Below are 20,286 nucleotides of genomic sequence, written 5' to 3'. Positions count from 1 at the left end.
ACTTAGATAAATCAGAGTGTAGTTTCACTTAGTGGAATTCTTCAGTTTTCAAAGGAATGCCAGTTGAATTATCTTAAAAAGCAAATCATCTTAGTGTGAGCCATGGCTTACTGCAACATTTACCTCAACAGTTCAGGGACACCAGCACTAAATAAAAAGTAGGCAGTCATATTAAGATTCGTCGGTTTTAATTGTTCCCACACACTTGCCTGGGTGAGTCTTTCTTGACATCCAGGAAGTGCCCATACCTGCTAAGATTTTAGAGATAGTGCTCAAACTCTCAGGCTCAAGTAAAAGCAAAATAACAAATAAAACAGCCCTGGTGACTTCAGAAACTTGCAGGTCCTAGAATTAAGTATCTCTGGTATGCCTAAAACTACCATTGCACTCAGTTCGCTTCAGTGTGAATTTAAATAGCGGTTCTGGGGACTCTGCCGAGGGGAGGAATTGGAAGCCTCTACGATGGAAGAGTGTGTGTGTGTGTGTGTGTGTGTGTGTGTGTGTGTGTGTGTGTGTGTGTAGGGATGTGTGCATGTATGTATGAGCGCACACGCATTAGAGGCAACATGGACAGGAACCTGTGGGAACGCGCTGTCTGCTTCCTCATACATAGTGCCTGGCACAGGGGAGCACACATGAATGATTTTGATGCAATATACATGCAAGCCGGGGTTAGGAGGTGAAGACTTGCTTAAGACGAAGTGCCCTAGCGGCCCCCTCCTCAACAACGTCTGGGAAGACACCATACCTAGGCGACACTTGGTGCGTAGTATCGGGAAGAGATGCTGACTGCGTTAGAGAAAACAGGAGCCCCATCGCTGAGGTCACGTCAGATCTTTAGGTCAATTGGCACTTTTGCCATTTGCGCTCTCTCAGGGACGGTGGCGGAGCAGTGGGATCCTTGACTTTAACCGGTTTACAAATGGCTTAGCACGCTCTCAGGTGAGCGCTGGGAACTTCGCATCAGTAGACAGTGAGGGGAAGGAAGGGGTGGCTCCAATTAGCAGGGCCCCTCTCCTAGGGTGATGGTCGCCACCAACTTTGCAGAGCTGGACCACGCACACACAGCTTTTCAGAGCACGTGACAGATTTGCGGAGGGTAGCCCGGGGGTTACTGAGCCCGAAGCCGGCCAGTTTTGTAGGGAGCGCACTACTAGGAGCTCCATGCTGTGGCAGGGGTCGCCCAAACCTCACAGAGGGCGGGATGATGCACGTGGCGCCTCCCGGCGGTTTGCAGCTCGTGCCGCCAAAAATCAGGCGGTGACCGGGGGCAGCCGGCACGGGCGGAAAGGGCTTTACCCCACGGCGCGCTCCGCAGGGCGCGCTCTCCCGCGCGCAGCCAGCTTTCCCCGGGTTTACGCGCAGCCCCGCCCGGCCCGCGTCTGCCCCGCCCGCTCCTCCCCCTCGGGCTCCGGGACTTTTGCTTTCACTTTCCCTAAAGCTGTCCTAGACCCTCGCGGAGGATCGGACGCCACCGTCGGCTCCCGCCGGCCACCGTGGGAACGGTAACTTGGGCCCCCGCCGCGGCTTTCCCGCCCCTCTTCCGCGTGCTTCCTCCTCCCGCGCGTCCCCGCCCCGGGTCCCCCTCCCTCCCTCCCGCAGGCTCGCACAACACGGCAGGCTGAGGCTGGGGCTCCCCACGCCCCTCCATCGCTGGCTTTGCTTGGCTTGGGCCTCTGTTGGCCTCCTAGCCCATCCGGTGCCATTCCGGATGTAACGGGAAGGAAGAACGGGTGCAGGGCAGTAGATATTGTTGTTTTGGCCTCGTCCGACCGGCCGGGCCGCTTAGACGACTGTCTGTTCAATGGGAACCTGGGGCGGACCTGGCTGACTTGTGCCCTGGGAAGGAGGGAGTTAGGGTGCGCAGGTCTTTGACCAGGGCAAAGTGTGCGTGAACTACGCTTCCTTGTTGGGGACCCTTGCATCAGGGCTCTGGCAGGCGACGACGCTGGTCGGTGTGGGCTCCAGGCGACGCCGACTTTCATTCCTTGAGCTTGCCTGTTTATGGGAAAGTAAGTTTACTTGTAGGTGCAGGTGGTGATGCTGAAATGGTTCTCGGGTCCTTCTCTGGTGAGGCCCCGATTTTCTGGTTACAGGCTGTGTCTTCAGAGTTTGGCCAGCCTGACCTTACACCCCCCTCCATACTGCTAAGGCCTAACTTTATAAGTTGCCACCGTGCGGCCTTCTGCAGGATGTGGGCAAAGTCCGGTTACTTAGCCGTGTGAACCTTAGGTGACACTGGTGTGCAGAGTGGCAGCCTCAGGACTCTGAGCACTTAGGGAAGAATATATATGGGCAGGAGGTGAGTATGTTTGATGTCCTTCGCTAGGGAAGCAGGCACAACTCGTCTGTTTCCTCACGAAAATGAAATTCAGGCAGTATCCTGACCCACCTCAGTACGATTTGCTTCGACATGTCTAGTCTGCTTTCTGTTGCTGTGATAAACACCACGGCTAAAAGCAACTTAGACAGAAAAAGGTTTATTTCATCCGACTATTCCAGGTCACAGTCCATCACTGAGGGAAATCTGGGCAGGAACCTGGAGGCAGGAAAACTGCTTATCACTCACTCAGCCAGCTTTCTTACACAGTCCAGACCCAGCTGCCCACGGATGGTGCCACCCCCAGCGGGCTGGGCCTTCCAGTCAAGACAGATCCCCCACAGAGATGGCCGCAGGCCAGTCTGATCTGGGCAGCTCCTCACCGGAGGCTTCCTCTTCCTGGGTAACTATAGGTGATGTCACATTGACAATAAAAACTAGCCAGCACGCCTATCAGTGCGGGTCTAGGGAAGCTCTCGGGGAGATGGCCGCCCAGAGGCCAGAGTGCTTGCAAGTAGGAGCAGCCACATTGTAAGACAGGAACTTGGAGTAGCCGGGGAGTGGCTGGACATACTGTTTTCTAAGCAACCTCTTGTGAACTAACACAGGGCCCCATAAGCTTCCATGAGCAGCACCCTGGTGGCTTCCTGCTGGATCCCATCTCTTAAGTCTCACCATCTTTAGCATCACGTAGGGGACTAGTCTTCCACCACAGCACCGCTGAGGGACCAACTACACCCAAACCGTAACAGTGGGCATCATACATCGTAAGTCATTTAAAGAGACATTTCATGTCTCTTGACAGTGGGCAAGCAATGTCGCTGTAATGACGGCTCTATGCAGCTCCTGAAAAAGGGGCAGATACAAGAAAAGTATTGCTGGGAAGACCCTCGGGCAGCACAGCAGAACCAAGGTGAGAAGGCTTTCAGGAAGGGCTTGAGAAAAAGCCAGGAGTCAAAATCAAGACTTGGCCTCACCATGGGAATAAGGAAGCCACTGAGTGCTTAGCTGTGCAGATTGAAGAGTCCCAAGTCCACGGCTGCTGATGTAGGTTGTTAGCAGGGAGGCTGAAGACGTAGATTTTTGGCTCATGGTTTGGGGCATGTCAGTGTCTGGTCTGCTTGCCCTGTTGCTGTGGGCCTGTGGCCAGGCAGAGCATCCAGCTGATGAGAGTGTATGGCGGGGCAAAGTGGATCACTCCCGGCAGCCCGGGAGATGCTTTAGGCCTTATCTTAGTCAGGGTTCTATTGCTGTGAAGAGACCATGCTGCAGCAACTCTTACAAAGGAAAGCATTTAATTGGGGCCTGGCATATAGTTTAGAGGTTTAGTCCATTGTCATCATGGCAGGAAGCATGGTGGCACTCAGGCAGACATGGTGCTGGAGAGGCAGCTGAGGGTTCTACATATGGACTGCAGGCAGCAGGAAGAGAGTGAGACACTGGGCCTGGCTTGAGCACTCAAAACCCATCCCCCAACCCCCCCATCTCCCACCCCCCACCCCCCCTGTGACACACTTCCTTCAACAAGGCCACACCTGCTCAAGCCTAATTGTGCCACTGCCTAGGAGCCTATGGGGCCATTTTTATGCAAACCACCACAGGCCTCCAGCAGAAGGTGTGGGCATTGTGAAGAGGACTTGGTGGAAGGAAGTCTGGCTGAATCCAGTTAGTGCTGACCATTTGTACATGGGTGTGAGGCCATCCGATGGGACGGAGTCTGTACCTCAGGTCAACTGACTCTCCCTCCCTAGCAGTCAGTAGCTCCTCAGCTAGGAGTGGGTCCCTTCTTAGGTCTTCAGGCCTGTGTTTGTGAGCTTTCTGTTGTTCGTGTAACAAATACCTGCAGTGATCAGCTTAGACGTAGTTTGCTCTGGCTCACCACCTTGGAGGCTCCAGCCCATGATTAACTGGGCCTGTTGCTGTGGGACCTGTGGTGACGTGGCACATCCTGGTACATATTGGTCAGTTTTTCCTCAGTGACCAGTACCTCAGAGGACACCTTAAAGAGAGCTTCCCTTTAGAGCAGTGGTTCTCAACCTTCCTAATGCTGCCACCCTTGAATACAGTTCCTCATGTTGTGGTAACCCCAACCACAAAATTATCTCGTTCTACTTCATAACTGTAATGTTGCTACTCTTAGGAATCGTAATATAAATATCTGATATGCAGGATATCTGATATATAACCCCAAAGGGGTCATGACCCCCAGGTTGAGAACCACTGCTTTAAAGTGGTTTTTGGCTCCTGGCTCAGAAGTCTCAGTCCACATGAGGCAGAGCACCACAGCAACGGGACTGTTGATTCAGTAAAGCTGCTTTCCTTGTGGCAGCCGGAAAGCAGAGAGAAGGTAGCAGGGAGGGTCCAGGCACACATTACCCTTCAGGGAAACAATCCCAATGATCCATTTCCTCCAGCAAGGCCCCACCTCAGGGAGCTTCCATCTCCCCACCAGCTGGAGACCAAGCCTGCATTCAACACAGGGGTCTGTTGGAGGGGGCATTTCATTTTGAAGTCATAACGGTGGGGTATTCACTTCATGGCTTGGAAGTAAAAAGGAAGAGGAAGTGGGTCTCATTACTTCTTCTGAGGACCCATGAGTGACTAGAAGGCTTCCCATGAGGCCTCACTTTGGGTTCCAGTGCCTCCTCTTAGCAGCAGGATGCTCGGGACCTTTAAGGGAAGGGACACACCAGATCCAAAATCTTTTGTGCATTTTTTAAAATTGAGTTAGTTTTTGCTGTTCAGTTGTGTGACTTCCTTCTGATTTTGGGCATTAGCCACATAACAAATAATACATTTTCTTCATCCCTCCATTGCTGTTAAAATGTCTTATTTAGCTCTGTCCTTCTAGGACAGGTGATGGGAACATGAAACTGCCCTCTTAGGCTCTCCGCTGTGTACACTTTTGAGAATTTGATGGAATCCCTGTAGACACCTACGCTTCCAGGCTGTGTTCTGGTCTGTGGGGAGTGGCCAAAGTTGTCGGTTCTAGGGTAGGATGAGAGCTGGAACCTCCTGTAGTCACAAGGACATTTCCCTCTCTCTCACCCTCTCCTCTTCCTTACTCCTTCCTCTCTTTTATGGATCTTAGGTTTACTTTTAAGATTAAAATTGGCAGAAGAGTCAAGGCTTAAGACCATGTTGAAGGTAGTGTCTTTTTCTGGTGGGTTTTTACAGAACTTTGACTTGTTAATTTTGAAGATACTCAAGCATGTGCCTTGCTGATGACGGTGCATTTGAAGTGAAGAGAAGTCTGTGTGAAGATGACCGGAAACGGCTGAGTGTCTTCTGAGTGCCCTGCCTCCGCTTTTCTCCTCTGATGGCATAATCTCTTAGAAACATTTGGGGTCCTGATCTGACAGGTTGTGTCCTGACCAGAAACCCGTTGGTCACTGTAGAGGGGAGCCTCGTGGTGTGCAGAGAGATGGTGGCCGTCTGATTTCTTCTGGCCATTGTGGGTGTGTCCAAGGTTCCTTCTCCACTGCCCGGAAGCCAAGCCAAGCCCTTCCCCTCCCCTCCCCTCCCCCTCCCCTCCCCTTCTGTCCTCTGTCTGTTTCCTCCTGTCTCCCTGTCATTTGCTGGAAAGTAACTCCATGGTGACACTTCAGAGCTAAAGTCCACAAAGCTGTTGCTTGGCCTCCATGGAACCCTCTCTAGGCCGGATCTCCATCTCCAAATGTCACTTGTTGTCACATCCTGGGACACAAGATACTCTGTAAAACAGATATGACCACCTTCTTTATGTAAAAACACCTTCTTTTCCTACCAGGTGGACACATCCCAGCCCTGACAGGTGTGCACACACTTCCCCTGAAGGCTGAGGCTTTCTGGTGAACATGCTCAGGTCTGAGACCAGATAAAATCTGAAGTTTACTGGTTTCCTTTGCTTGCTGAAAGTGAATCCCTTATCTTTTCTTGCAGAATGAAACAGGGTTTGATTTGTGAACAGTGATTCCAATATGGATGCTCCCTGGACCAGCTGTATCTTGTTTAGCTAATTCTCTTCCCATGGGGGTGTTCATTTCTTCCAGCCTTCCACTCAATTAATATTTATTTAATAAGCACCTTCTGTGTGCCAGATGCCTCTACCACAATGAGTTTATATTGTCCTGTGGGAGCCAAGCAATTAGCAGACACAAATAAATGACAAGAACAAGAGCCAAGTAGGCAGTGAGCATGGGATAAACAGCCAGGTAGTAAACATGTGTCTGCTCACAGAGAGAGAGCAAGCAGAGACAGTACATAAATGAACAGACTTTACTCCTGTCAACTAGTGGGTCAGTCTACTGACGCCTGCCCTAGGTTGTGAAGGGCCTTAAAATCCAAGGAGATGAATTTAAAAATGAATTTTTAAATAGTGAGGCTCACTTGAAGATGTGTGTGTGGGGTGTGTGTGTGTGTGCATGTGTGAATATAGGCCAGATATCACCCTCAGGTGTCATTCCTCAGGAGTCTGCCAACTTTTTTTTTTTTTCTCTTTTGGAGACAGGGTCTTCTCTTATTGGCCTGGAACTCAGGGTTCAGCTAGGCCACATATCTGCATCCCTGGGGCTGGGGTTGCAAGTGCATGCCACCGTGCTGGGATCAAACTCAGGTCCTCAACCTTGCACCTTACTGCACTATCCCCTTAGGCCTCTTGAAGATTCTTTTTTTTTAATTTATTTTTATTTTATGTGCATTAGTGTTTTGCTTACATGTATGTCTGTAAGTCAGAAGCCCTGGAACTGGAGTTACAGACAGATGGGTGCTGGGAATTGAACCCGGGTCCTCTGGAAGAACAGCCAGTGCTCTCAACCGATGAGCCGTCTCTCCAGCCCTCTTGAAGATCCTTGAGCAGGAAAATCATTCAATGGAAATCCACTTGGGTAGATCATGTAAAACCACCCATAGTGGAGAGATCTTTGTGTCTCAGAGTTAGTGCTGTCTTTGAGGTGTGCTGAGGGACCTGCCAGGAATTTAGGGGGCTTCTTGATTGGTGTGAACCATGACAGACTTTCCACTTTATTGTATGCACCAAACGTTTAGCCAAGCCACGGGTGCTGGAGTAGAAGCTGCAAGGTCCAGGGCTTTGGTTACTTGGTCCCTGGAAGGAGGCCTGCCATACACTTGGCACTGCTGTATTTTATTACACTCTTACATTGGTGGTGCAGGAACTCTGGAGCTTAAGTGTGCAAGACTGCTCACCCCTAGGTTTAATTCATTAAGAACTGTATCACCTAGAGAATGCCATTTAAAAATACCAAAAAGCAGAGGGCTACAGTTGCTCAAGTGTGAAGACCTAAATTTGTTTCCTAAAACCCACATACAAAGCCAGGAGCTGTGGCACACAGTTGTTATCCCAGCACTTGGGGGACAGAAGCTGGTGGATCTTTGGGGCTCACTGGCCAGCCAGCCTACCCTAATTGGGGAGATCCAGGCCAGTGAGGGAACCTATCTCAGAAAACAAGGGGATGGTGCCTAGGGAATGACACCCAAGGTTGACTTGTGGCCTCCACATTCACAGGCACACACACGCATGCTCACTTGCACACACCTGAGCACACACGCGTCACAAGGCAGTGGTGCCACTTTACATCCCGGTTTCTCTGGTTTCATTTTCCTCCCAGATGGCAGATGATCAGAACTGTGTTGCGGAGCTGGAGGAAGTGGATTCTTCAAGTGAAGATGGAGTTGATGCGAAGCCAGACCGCTCCTCCATTATCTCATCGATTCTCTGGTACGTTCTCTTCTTCGCCACGCTCATCACCCTCCGCCTTGTGGGCCTAATTCACACCTGCCGTCTCCACCCACCTGTGGGCAGGGGACATTCATGAAAGGAGGTTTGTGTTGTGTGTGTGTGTTGGTGGGGGAGGCCTGCATAGGCTCTAGGTAACAGTAGGGACCCTCTTGCTTAGGGTCCAATAAGGGCAGCACCTTTGGGGGCTTCCTGCTTACCAGCTGTGTTTGAGGGGTAATTCCCAGGAATGAAAGGCTGCTCTCATCAGGGGAGTCTTGCAGAGCAGGGTGGGGGCTGCTGACGCTAGTTGGTAAGGAGCATGGCTGAAGGGCAGAATTCAGGTTCTAGGAATAGCAGGTACCCAAATCACTTGCTCCTTGGGTGAAACTGGTGCCACCCCTGCTCAGGGCCTGCCTTCCTGAGCTCACTTCGTGGTCTACATCTGACATGTATGAGTAATCACATCTTCATTTATTATTGATATTATCGCTTTTAATCCATATATGTTTCAGGGAGATGGTTCCATCATTAATGCCATTTGGCAGTTAGGGAAACTGAGGCACAAAGGGGTTTCATCACTTACTTTATGATGGGTCAATAAAATGGTAGAGTTGAGACAGTACCGGCAACACTCACCTAACGGGTTTGTGATTTTGTGATGTATTTTCTACTTAGAAGGAGGGGTGGGCCAGCAAGATGGCCTGGAGGGTAGAGGCGGTAGCTGCCAGGCCTGATGACTGACCAGTTTGTCCCCTGAACCCACATGGTGGAAAGAACCGATTTTCCCCGAGTTGTCCTCTGACCTCCACATGTACACAGTTCTAGTTTTAAAAACATTTAAAAGGAGGGGTACAGGGGAGCAGAGGCACCTTGCACCTTCTTTTGATCGGGGACATGTGAGGGTCAGCAGTAATCCCCACTTCACCTTCTCAGGTTTCAGTGACTCATCAGCTGTGGTCTAAAAATGTTAAAAGGAAAACTCCAGAAGTGAGCGACTCATTGGTTCGAGTTGCACGTTGGTGGTTGTGTGTGGTGTGATGGGGTCTCGTGTCACCCTGCTTTCCCATTCCAGATGTGTTGTCTCTGTTCAGGATGTGGACACTGCTCACCTGTTATTCACATCTTGGTTGTCACTTGGGGTATGACAGCACTGTGTTCGGGTCACTCCTGTTTTATTTGGTAATACCTCCAAAGGCCCAGTTCTTGATGCTGGTGATTCCAACATGCCCAAAGGAGGGTGCACACTGAGATCTTTCTAAGTGAGAGCTCTCAGCCAGTAAGGAAACAAAAACCTGTGCTCACGTTGCTGAACTCTGCTATAAGAGAGGCTCTTGGGGGGGGGGGGGGGGGCTGAGGAGATGCCCCCATGCAAGCCTGAGGACCAGAATTCAAATTCCCAGAACTCATGTGAATACTGCTTACAGCGTGGGTGGTGGCCTGCCCATACTTCCAGCCTTGTGCAGCAGAGATGGGAATCCACAGATTGAGCTGACTGGTGAGACTAGCCACATTGTGAGCTCTGGGTTTGGTTGAGAAATCCTGCCTCATTGAAGAAGGTGGCGAGCCATTGAGGGTAATTCCTGACTTCAACCCAGGGCCTCAGTATACACACACACACCAGCATGCATCTGCTACCACATCCATGTACCCACACATGTAAACATGCATACACATACATGCACAAAATAGAAAAGGGAAAAAAGAACGAATCGTCTTCGAGAAATTGTAGAGAAAGGAGACTTGCTAGGACGCTGTCCGCTGTGCATGGTGACTTTATTGTGGTGGAAAAGGCACAGGGCAATAGAATTTGGTATTGCCGTTGGCTTGGGCACCCATCAGTGGTGAGAAGGGACCACCGTGCTTCCCAAGCCTCTCCCACTAGACACAGACAGCAAAGGGCACGCTGGCTGAGGTTGGACTCCAGTTGGTGCTCAGGAAGGGAAGAGCTGACTCACGGGCTTCCAATCCCCACACCAAAATCCTCCAGAGGCAGCTTCCGGTCATACCATGCCAGGTAGGATGCAGAAAGTAGAACCCCACCACAGCAGGCTTGAATTTCAGTGGTTGTCATCTGAGAATAATCCACTGGAATGAGAGAGAATACAGCTCCAGCTCCTGGGAACTTTCCAGAGCCAGAATTGGCCCAGGTTAATCCATTTGCCAGAGAAAACCTCTTAGACCAGTGACCTTCAAGTGTTTAATGTCACATTGTAACACCACATGCTCATGCTCCCTTGGACAGTTGAAGGTGACATGAATCCTTTCTTAAGACACTTGTGAAGGATGTACTGTTTCACTTTTGAGTGTTGGAATGAAAGACAAACAGGAACTGTTTATGGGTCAGTAGGGTCTTTGGAGTGTTGTACTTGGAAGATATGAAAGGAAATAGTGTGGTAACCAGTGACACTTGAGCATCTTGTATTTAAGCACATTCAATGGAGTCTAATCAGGAAGTGGCTTTTTAGCTGTCCTTATTCATTCAAGAGTATAAACAACACTTTGGTGGCAGAATTTTTATCTTATTTTTTTCCTCTTAAAGTTACCCTTTTTTATCCTCTCTTCCCTTCCATATTATTCTCTCAGATTTACTTACTTGAAAGTCTTCCAGTCCTCACCCCAGCATACAGCTGTGCACACTATCCATGCGTTCATGTGTACATTGTGTGCATTTGAAGACATCTTCTGTCCTCATCCCAGCATGCAGCTGTGCACACTATCCATGCATTCATATGTACATTGTGTGCATTTGAAGGCGTCTTCAAATTTTCTTGAGTGTTGAAAGGAATTCACCCTCAGTTAAGTTCCTGTTTCCAATTCAGTTTCTCTAAATAAATAGTCATTAGCATTATTACCTTGTTACTCATCAAAATAAGTGGAAATTGCAAATTATCCTGAATTTGCAGGCTTTAAAAATGTTTCTTAATAAATGAAGAAACATCCTCAGTGCTGGGATGAGAAAGTCAGTACCTCTTGCTTATTTTCCATTTTTAGATATGTAAGACTCATGAATAAATTTATGGGATGGAAGAACATTGGGATAGTAATGCCACTTAATTCTTGAATTTCTTTGAGGTTTGTACCAAAAATGACAACTCAGTTAGGTGCTCCCTCATGTTCAAAGTAAAGAATTGGAAATTACCTGACTTGTTCAACCTTTGGGGACCCTCCTCCCCCGGTTTCTAGGAAGGCTATCAGAAGTCTGTTGCAGAACCGGGCCCCCCCCCATTCTCCCCCCCCCCCCCCCCGTTGTTTCCAAGGCTTCCTTGCCTTTTACTTACAGGCCAATCTGTGTAGCTCAGTGTTAGAAAAAAGGCATTAGTAAACATTCGAAACTACTCTTTGTAATATATGTATGCATTTTACTGCATTAGGACCTCCAAGTTGGTAGCATCACTTGTTCAGGTGTACAGGCCCTGTGTAATATAGTTTGCAAAGCCAGCTTGTCAAGCAGTTACCCACATCACACTGGCTTTCTCTCGGTAGAGTTCTGAAACCATTTTAATTTAGTAAATGTCTTATTTGGCGTCTGTCTTAGTTAGTGTTTCTATTGCTGTGAAGAGACACCATAATCATGACCATGGGGTGGCTTACAGTTCCAGAGGTTTAGTCCATTGTCATGGTGGGTGGCGTGCAGGCAGACATGGTGCTGGAGAAAGAGCTGAGAGTTCTGCATCTTGATCTGCAGGCAACAGGAAGTGATCTGTCTCACTGGGTGTGGCTTGAACATATATGAGACCTCAAAGCCCACCCCCACAGTGACATACTTCCTCTAAACAAGGCCACACCCCCTAGTGTGGCATTCCCTTTGGGGGCCATTTTATTTCAAATCACTACAGCATACTATGACAAGCTTCATGAATTCGAAGTTATAGTTGGATAGACATGGGAAGTCGGGAGGGAAGGAAAGAGCATGGAGCCCAGCTCTGTTTCAGTGCTTGCCCCACCCTCCTGAGACTACCATGAGGAAATGGCTGGGAATAGTGAGGCTGAATGATGCAATGTTATTAAGACACCATCCCATTCCTGTAGCACAAATCCTAACTGGTCTTAATACTAAAAAACCAGAGTCAGATATCAGGGTAAATGCTGAAAGATCAGAGAAGCAGAGCAGCCAGCCACTAGAAAGACTTATTACCTCTAGGAATCCTCAGACTGAGAGGGCCAAGCTTTTGTCTCCACCCCACATTATCACTTCCTCTCTCTGACCAGCCACATCACTTCCCATTTTCTCCTCCCAAGTGCTGGAATTAAAGGCATGTGCTTTCCAAGTACTGGGATCAAAGGCATATGCTTTCCAAGTACTGGGATTAAAGGTGTGTGCCACCACTGCCTGGCCTCTAGTGACTAGCTCCACACTCTGATCTCCAGGCAAGCTTTATTTGTTAAAGCACAAACAAAATATCACCACACATTCCATTCTGAAACATAAATGAATGGATTTCTTCAGGGTGTTTTTCAGTGTATAATTGGGTTTGGCACAACCCACATGTAAATCTTCTCATATTTAACAGGAAACCCCACTTGACCCCTTCTTAGGTGACTTGGGCCTTCTGCAGCATCCAAGAATGGTTCTGTCAGAGACACAGTGGATATGGGAGGATGGAGAAGAGGGAAGGATGTGGTGTCATGTAGACAAGGTTTGGGGGACCCACACAAATGGAAGTTGAGGGTCTGGTCATGTATTTGCTTAAAGCAAATGGCCTTTGGGAAGATTGAGAATTCTGCTTGAAGACCTAGACCTTGGCATAAGCCCTGGTGTTTTGCAAAATTAGATGTAGTCTGTGGTACGCCCCTCTACCTTTGGCAAGTGAGCGAGCTTAGGTGACCTAGTTCTGGTGCCTGTCCCTCGCCAGTACATGGCTGATGTCAACATCAGAGTTCGTGTTATCGAAGTGAACGCTTTGGTGTCCTTGCATGGTATCTAAATTACGTGCTGTTTTTCTTAAATGCTGATTTTGTTACATGGAATATAAGACTGTTGAATTATTAAACAGTTCTTAGCTATAATGAATGATGATCTAATGTCATATTCTCCCAGGTTGAGGAACATTTGTTTATTTTCTCAGCCTTCTTTAGGCATCTGGCTCTTTAAATCAATGCTTCTTAAAGTCTCTCCATTCATGACCCAAGAAATTTTTATGTGCCTCCGTGTGTGTGTGTATGTGTGTGTGTGTGTGTGTGTATGTGTATGTGTGTGTGTACATATATATTCATATAGGTATATAAAAATCAAATGCTTACTAATAATAAATCATCAAAAAATTTTATACAAGGCTGGAGACAGCTCAGTTACTGCAATGCGTACCACACAGGCATGCTGACCTGAGTTCTGTCGTGAGGACCCGTGTAAATTACCACCTCCCAGGAGGAAGTCCATGTTAATTAGGGTTTTCCAGGTATGTTGTCATGCACTTCCAGTCCGAGGTCTAGAGAGGTGTAGACAGGCAGATTCCTGGGGCTCACTGGCCAGCCACACTAGCCTACTAGTGAGTTACAGAATAGTGGGAGGCCCTGTCTCAGAAACCAGGGTGGATGGATCCTGAGAAACATGGCTTGCGTGTGCACACACACACACACACACACACACACACACACACACACACACAGCACATTCACCTGGACACATATGCACATACCCACACTCATGCATTAAAAGAAATTTTTTGATAAGCACTGACATGCATGTGACCTTATCAAAGCTGGGAATGAATTTGTGCATTCATAAGATACATGTGCTTGATTATTTTTACATTAAGAAGCGTCAGTTGAGCCAGGTGTGGTGGCTCACACCTTTAATCCCAGTACTCTGGAGGCAGAGGGGCAGATCCCTGAAGAGGCCAGCCAGGTCTACATGGTTCTAGCACAGCCGGGGCTACACGGAGAAACCCTCTCTCTAAATAAACCAAACAACAACAACAAAGAAATCTCTGATATTCAGAACCTTTTGGTCTTCAGAGTTTGACCCAGTTGGTATGTTGATTTAAAAATTCTCAAGGCTGCAAATGCCATGCTATGTAAGTGTAGTACAAAATGGCCAGAGTACATGGAGGGCAGTTGTAGAAATGATTGTAAATTCTGTCCTGATCCCAAACTAAAAAAGTCTTTTGTGAAACTCCAAACGGTAAGTCACATAGCAGTTATGAACGTTCCAACACAAACCAGCCTAAAGATACATGAATTTGATTCTTTTCTGGAAAAATGAGAGTAAGAAACTTTTTACTTTGTATTGTTTGGTTTTATTGGGTTTGTTGTTTGTTTGTGACAGGTTCTTTCAATGTAGCCTTGGCTGTCCTGGAACTTGCTGGGTAGATCATAATAGCCTTGAACTCAGAGAGATCTACCTGCTTCTGCCTGTAGGAGTGCTGGGATTAAAGTCGTGCCCCGCCACACCTGGCTGAGAGTAAGAAAAATGTGAAGTGTGTTTTCTTCAGTTAAACCATTGTGTTTCCATTCGTTATATTGCCGTCCATAACACTCGGTGGTCTTGAACCCGAGCTGACGTGTCTTGGCAGTATTCATTGGCTTTTGTCTGCATACACAGTGCAAAGACACACTCTCGAGACACAGGTGAGTGGATACTGCCCAAAGCTCCTGGGAGTCATTATGCTTTTGACTTTTCATTATTTTCTGGTCTCCATGTTAGAAACTTTCTACTATGGACAGAGTTTTCCTGGCCCCCATACTCAATTACACAACCCCATAAAGGGGATTGTGACTCCAAGAACTAGGTGGTAAATAAAACACTAGCCACCTACCAGGAAGAAATCCTTCTAAATAAAATGCAGTTAGGATTTGTAACATGTCCTTAATGTTCAGACTTTTTTCTTTCTTTTTTTTCTGACTCTAAGATGAAAAGTTTTTTTTTCATCTATTAAAGTTTCCCTGACTTTAAAAGTACCCACTTCAGCTCCCATAATTCATTGTCTTACTCTACTTATGTGCTAAGTGTTGACAGAGTGACAGGGATCAGGGAAGTCCCTTGCAACAAGTGCCATAGTTTGGTTTTTGATTTTTGAGACAGTCTTGCCATGTAGCCCAGGCTGGCCCCTAAATTTCATTCCTCCTGCCTCAACCTCCCAGATCCTGGGATCACAGGTGTTAGCTCTGGGTTCCATAGTTTATCAAAGGCTGAGCCAGGATTTGAAGCTACTGTTTGCCTCTCAAACCAGCTCTCACCCTGGATCGCTGTCCTGCCTTATCTCCTAGGTTCCTGGATCGCTGTTCTGCCTTATCTCTTAGGTCCTGTGTGTGCCGTGGGGCTGCAGTGGGAAGCAAGGTCATCATAGGGCTGCCTCTAAAGAGGCAGGAGAGGGAAGATAGAGCTAAACAAATAACTGAGGTCATTTTAAATCAGTTCTAAAGAACATGGAAGACATTACAGGGCTTTCCCAATAGGGCGATTTGATCAGTCACTGCTAGAGCCCCAGGCTGTACATGATTGCAGAGGAGGTGTGCTTCAAGGAAGGCGGCCAGCTGGACTGCGACCATTGTGTGCAGTCAGGTGTGTGCAGCACACCAGCCACATGTGATTAAGAATATCTATGAGGTGGCCCAGCACGGAATTGTAAACGTACTGAAAACACCGTGAGTTTTGCTTTTGTTAGAAACGTTTTTTGTAACTCCATTGGACTGCATGGTTCTGAGCATGAACTTTGTAGGTAATAAGATTGTGTTAAAATGTCAGAAGGTTGGACATACCTGGTAGATGGAGGGGAAATGGGGCAGGTTGGGTAGGGGAACCAAAATCAGAGTGCCTATTAGGTGAAACTCGACAGAGCTTTTGTGACCAAGTAGAAGTAAAGGCACAAGACAAGAAACAGTGTGAGGACAGTGGCAGCTGGACCACAGAGAGGAAGGAGGGAGGGAGGGAGGGAGAGGGAGAGGGGGAGAGAGAGAGAGAGAGAGAGAGAGAGAGAGAGAGAGAAGAAGAAGAAGGAGGAGGAGGAGGAGGAGGAGGAGGAAGAGGAGGAGGGAGAGGGGGAGGATCAGTGATTGATAATGGTAGGTGAAAGGTATAGAAAGATTGTAGACTGATGATAGATATATAGATGATAGATACATAGTGGTGCCTTTAGTGACTTTTCTATTGCTTTGAAGAGAAACCATGACCAGGGCAACTTACAGAAGAAAGAGTTTATTGGGACATACAGTTCCAGAGTGTAGTAGAGTACATGATCATCATGCCTGAGAACATGACAGCAGGCAGGCATGGTGCTGGAGCAGTGGCTGAGCACTCACATGTTCCAATAACAACCACGAAGCAAAAAGAGACCTAACTGGGAATGGCATGGACTTTTGAACCTCATCACCTGCCCCCAATGACACACCTCCAACAAGACCACACTTCCTAATCGTTCCCAAACAGTTCTACCAACTGGGGACCAAGTATTCAAACATATGAGACTATGGGGGCCGTTCTCATTCAAGCCAGGATGGATGGATGATGGATGGATGGATGGATGATAGATGGATGATAGAGTGATTTGAAGCAGAGTGTCTAGTACTCACTGGTCTCCTTATGCCTTTCACTTTAACCTGAGTCTTTCCTGCTGAAATGTAACTGTGGAGACCTCTGTGTGCCTGGATGAGGAGGTTGCCTCTACCCTGCATACTCTAGAGGTACAAGGATTCCTTCCTACTTTCTTTGTCAGCAGTATCAGGGAACTTGGTGGCCCATCATCACTGGAAGTGTGGGTGCTCTGGGGAGTGTGGTTGGCCTCTCAGGATATCTCTGGCCACACAAGGCAAGGGCCTTCTCTCCCAATGCATCACTTATCTCAGGTGCTCATCATCACCTAGATCATCCCTCATCTCAGGTGCTCATCATCAGCTAGGTCATCCCTCATCTCAGGTGCTCATCATCAGCTAGGTCATCCCTCATCTCAGGTGCTCATCATCAGGTAGGGCAGTAGCAGGAGGCAGTATCACCCCACAACTGTCCCTGATTAAGAACCAGATTACCCACTCACCTTCTCTGGAAGGTTGGAAAGATTCGCAGGGTCAGAGCTGAGGGGAGAAACCTCCTTTCCCCTAAATGCCTGGATGGGACTTTGGCCCCAGGGTTAAGGCCTTCACATCCTTTTGGTTTTTCGCATTGTGGCCACTAGATGGCAGAACCACATTGTTTTATTCAATTTCTGTGTTACTGGTTCTGAATAATCTGAACTGTCCTTTACTTCAAGTTTATATATTAGAATGTTTTTCTATGTTTCTGATTATTGAAAAGCATTTATCGAAACATAGAAAAACACAAAAAGAAAAATACAGAATATGGTTTTAAGTCTTGTTAAGTGTGGCTTTTAAGCTCCCAAGAAGTCAGTATGACCATCTACATTAAATATGGACCATAGTGCCCTGAGGGTCGTGAAGGGAGCCCTCTCTGGATGCAGCAGTGACTCTTGAGTGGCTAGAGCCAGTCAGCTGCCGTCTGTGTGAACCATGTAGTCTCTGTCCTGGCCATGAGTTAAGTTTTTCTGAAATGCTTGGGCATAGCCACAGAAAGTAAAATCTAATTGCTGAGCTGTAGGCTAGGAGCTGTGAGAGGCTGGGGAAGGCCAGAGGAACTGGAATTTTAGTTTTCAAGGAATCGCCAGGGGGCGCTGGAGGGCAGGCAAGATGGAAAAGGTCAGGCCATGCAGTGACAGGTTCCGCCTGGAAAAGTGGGTGGATGCCACCAGATAGGCTTGGGATGGTGTCAATGGCCTGAGTACTGAAAACTCATTGGAGGCCCAGGCCTTAGAGCAGCCTGCCCACCCCTGGAAAACATTGTATTCCAACACGTCACCTGCAGAGCTTGCACGAGGTCCACACGAGGCAGAATTCAAGAAGACACAGCAAAGTAGCCATCAGACTGCACACAGTGTCAATCCCCCGGCTTCTCCGGGCCTTCACAGGTCCCTGCCGAGGGTCCCGGTGCCCATCCAGTTCCCCGTGGAAGAGGAGCAAAGGCTGCCTCAGAATCTGATTAACGCCCCCCCCCCCCCTTCTGCTGGCTCCAGTCACATGGCTTTTCCAGCCTCCGTCTCCTGGGGAGTGTTTAATAAATGCCACTTGGTTATAATTCCTTTCCCAGCCTGTAGTTTGGGTTTCTCCACTAGTGTGTTATATATAAACAGCTCCCTGTTTCAAAATGTGTTGCTTGTGTAATTATAAGAAAGATCAGGTGGCTGCCTTTCACTCAGGGGAGAAGGAGGGATGTTCAGAGGGAATGATGCTTGGGAATTAATAGACAAGAAAGAAGACACCAAATTACACCCCACCCCCCACCCCCGTTCCAAAGAATGCTAAATCAAGCTGGAAAGTGTTCCCATGAAGGCAGGGCACCCGTTGATCCAGAGAGGCCAGGACTGAGATAGGAACATTAAATTGTATCCGCAGCGTTTAGTTTTCAGTATACAAACCTTTCCATGCTGGGTGCCTGCTTCCCAGGCTTATTTAAAGTCATAAGGATTTGATGCTGCATTGGCCTCATGTAAATGCCCACGGAGGTAGGGTAGGGTCTCCTGTGTCCAGATCCTGGCCTGGTCTCCATTCACCACCTGAGGGACCGGAAACCATGCGGTCACTTTAGCCTGTTTCTTCCTTTGAATGACTTTTCCTTAAGTCTTTTAATGATTTTGATTGTCAACGGTCTGTCTTCCTGTCCTTTTTAGTCAGGAAGAAGGAAGGAGACATGTGGAGGCTAACGTTTGGAGAAAAGAAAAGGGATGTGTCTTCCCTTTTCGCTCTTAGAAACTCACATTGCTACCTTGCATCTGTATTTTGCAAAGTGAGAGAAAGTTGTAAAGAGCTGATTGTCTTGTTCACAGCTGAGGATGGCAGATGGCCACAGGGACAGTGTGGCCACCACCCCTCACCAGCTCCCCCTGTTAGTGTTTGCAACCCTCTGCCAAGCCCTGGAGGAGCTGTGCCTTTGGGTCCTTCCCTGTCTGCATTTTCCCAGTTGCATTTGGACGGTTGAGACCAGGATACATGATGGCTTCTGGACCATTCCTTTATGCAAGATCCCTGGCAACCCGCCTCCCCTGAAAATGAAGGGACTTTGTAAACCCCTAGAAGTGTCTGTTAATTCTTATCCTCCCCTGACTACCTTTGGAAGGAAGTGCAACCTCATGAGCCTGGACTGCGGGTTCCCCCAGAGCTCACTGCCTATTTTTGCACATTTACAAACGTATTCAGTTTTACAGATTGTGTTGTTCGCAGCCTGTTGTAGACTGGCACTGGGGTGGACAGGCTGTGGTGTGTGTGTGAACATGCTTGGGCAGGCATACGTGCTTAGTCTTTTCACAGAGCTGTGCCATGCTGTATTCTGTTGACACTCAGCCCTTTGCTCAGCCATCATGCATCGCTCATCATTCTTGAAGATGGTCTGCTGGCTGCATGTTTGTGGAAGTCCCCCTTTCTTCCCCTTTGGTTCCAGTACTTCTCACTCTGTCCATAGGGAGCTGTCGCTGGGATGGGATGGGATGGGATGGGGGCCTCAGTGTGGAGGCTGGTCATTTCTGCCTGTCAGCAGGGAAGCCAGAGGCCAGTGTGACCTTCCCAGCCCCAGCTTGAATGTCCTATGGAAAACTCCAGCGGGCGGGCCACTGCTGATTCAGTCCCAGGCCTTCAGGGCTTTGGCCTGTGCCAGCCTCCTGTCGCCAGCTGAGCTCCAAGCATGTTGAGTTTTTACTACTACCGAGAAGAAGGCAACTCACTCCCGGTGGTCTCGGGGGGAAGTGTGGTGTTGCTGCAGAGGGGACTGCTTCCTGACGGGGATACCAGGTACCTCTCTGCTCCCCCCTTTCAGCACCCTGGCCTGCCTCTACTGTGGTGTGGAAAAGACTGTGGGGATGCCCTCTGTTGGAATGTTCAAACCATGAGTGAATCATCCCCAAAATATTTAGACAAAGTGGCTACAAAAGCCAGAGCCCTGGTTCCAAAGACAACAGCAGCAGGGAGCTGAGTGCCTGGTGCTGTTTACTGTGTGCCCAGGAATGTCTGCAGGACTGGGCTACTGGGAATCCTATTCAAGGAGGCACTTTAGAAAATAAATAGGCATGGGTTTGTGTGCTTATATTCCCTTCCAAATGTAGAAAGGCATAATTCACATTTTGAGCAGCTCAGGGGATCTGTAAGAGGATAAAACCTGTATTTATCCTCTCCAGTGGTGGGGAAAATTATACTGGCACCCAGAGTAGATTGTCAAAGTCCGTTGTGCTCTGAGCTTTCCAGTTCCTAGTCAAGTAGGCAGAATACTCTTTGGATC

General features: G+C 48.3%; 1 protein-coding gene across 1 annotated transcript in view; it reads left to right on the top strand.

The window, feature by feature from the left end:
* The first annotated feature begins 1,386 nt into the window (after positions 1-1,386).
* Positions 1,387-20,286, top strand: part of Casp7 (caspase 7) — a 41,190-nt gene continuing 22,290 nt past the window's right edge. The window contains exons 1-2 of the mRNA XM_059245857.1: positions 1,387-1,505; positions 7,927-8,036. Of these exons, the coding sequence (XP_059101840.1) occupies positions 7,927-8,036 (110 nt within the window). The 5' untranslated portion in view covers positions 1,387-1,505. The remainder of the gene's footprint in view (positions 1,506-7,926; positions 8,037-20,286) is intronic.

This window comes from Peromyscus eremicus, chromosome 1, assembly GCF_949786415.1.
Source record: "Peromyscus eremicus chromosome 1, PerEre_H2_v1, whole genome shotgun sequence".
In the NCBI taxonomy this organism is placed as follows: Eukaryota; Metazoa; Chordata; class Mammalia; order Rodentia; family Cricetidae; genus Peromyscus; species Peromyscus eremicus.
This window is presented reverse-complemented; position numbering and strand designations above follow the sequence as displayed.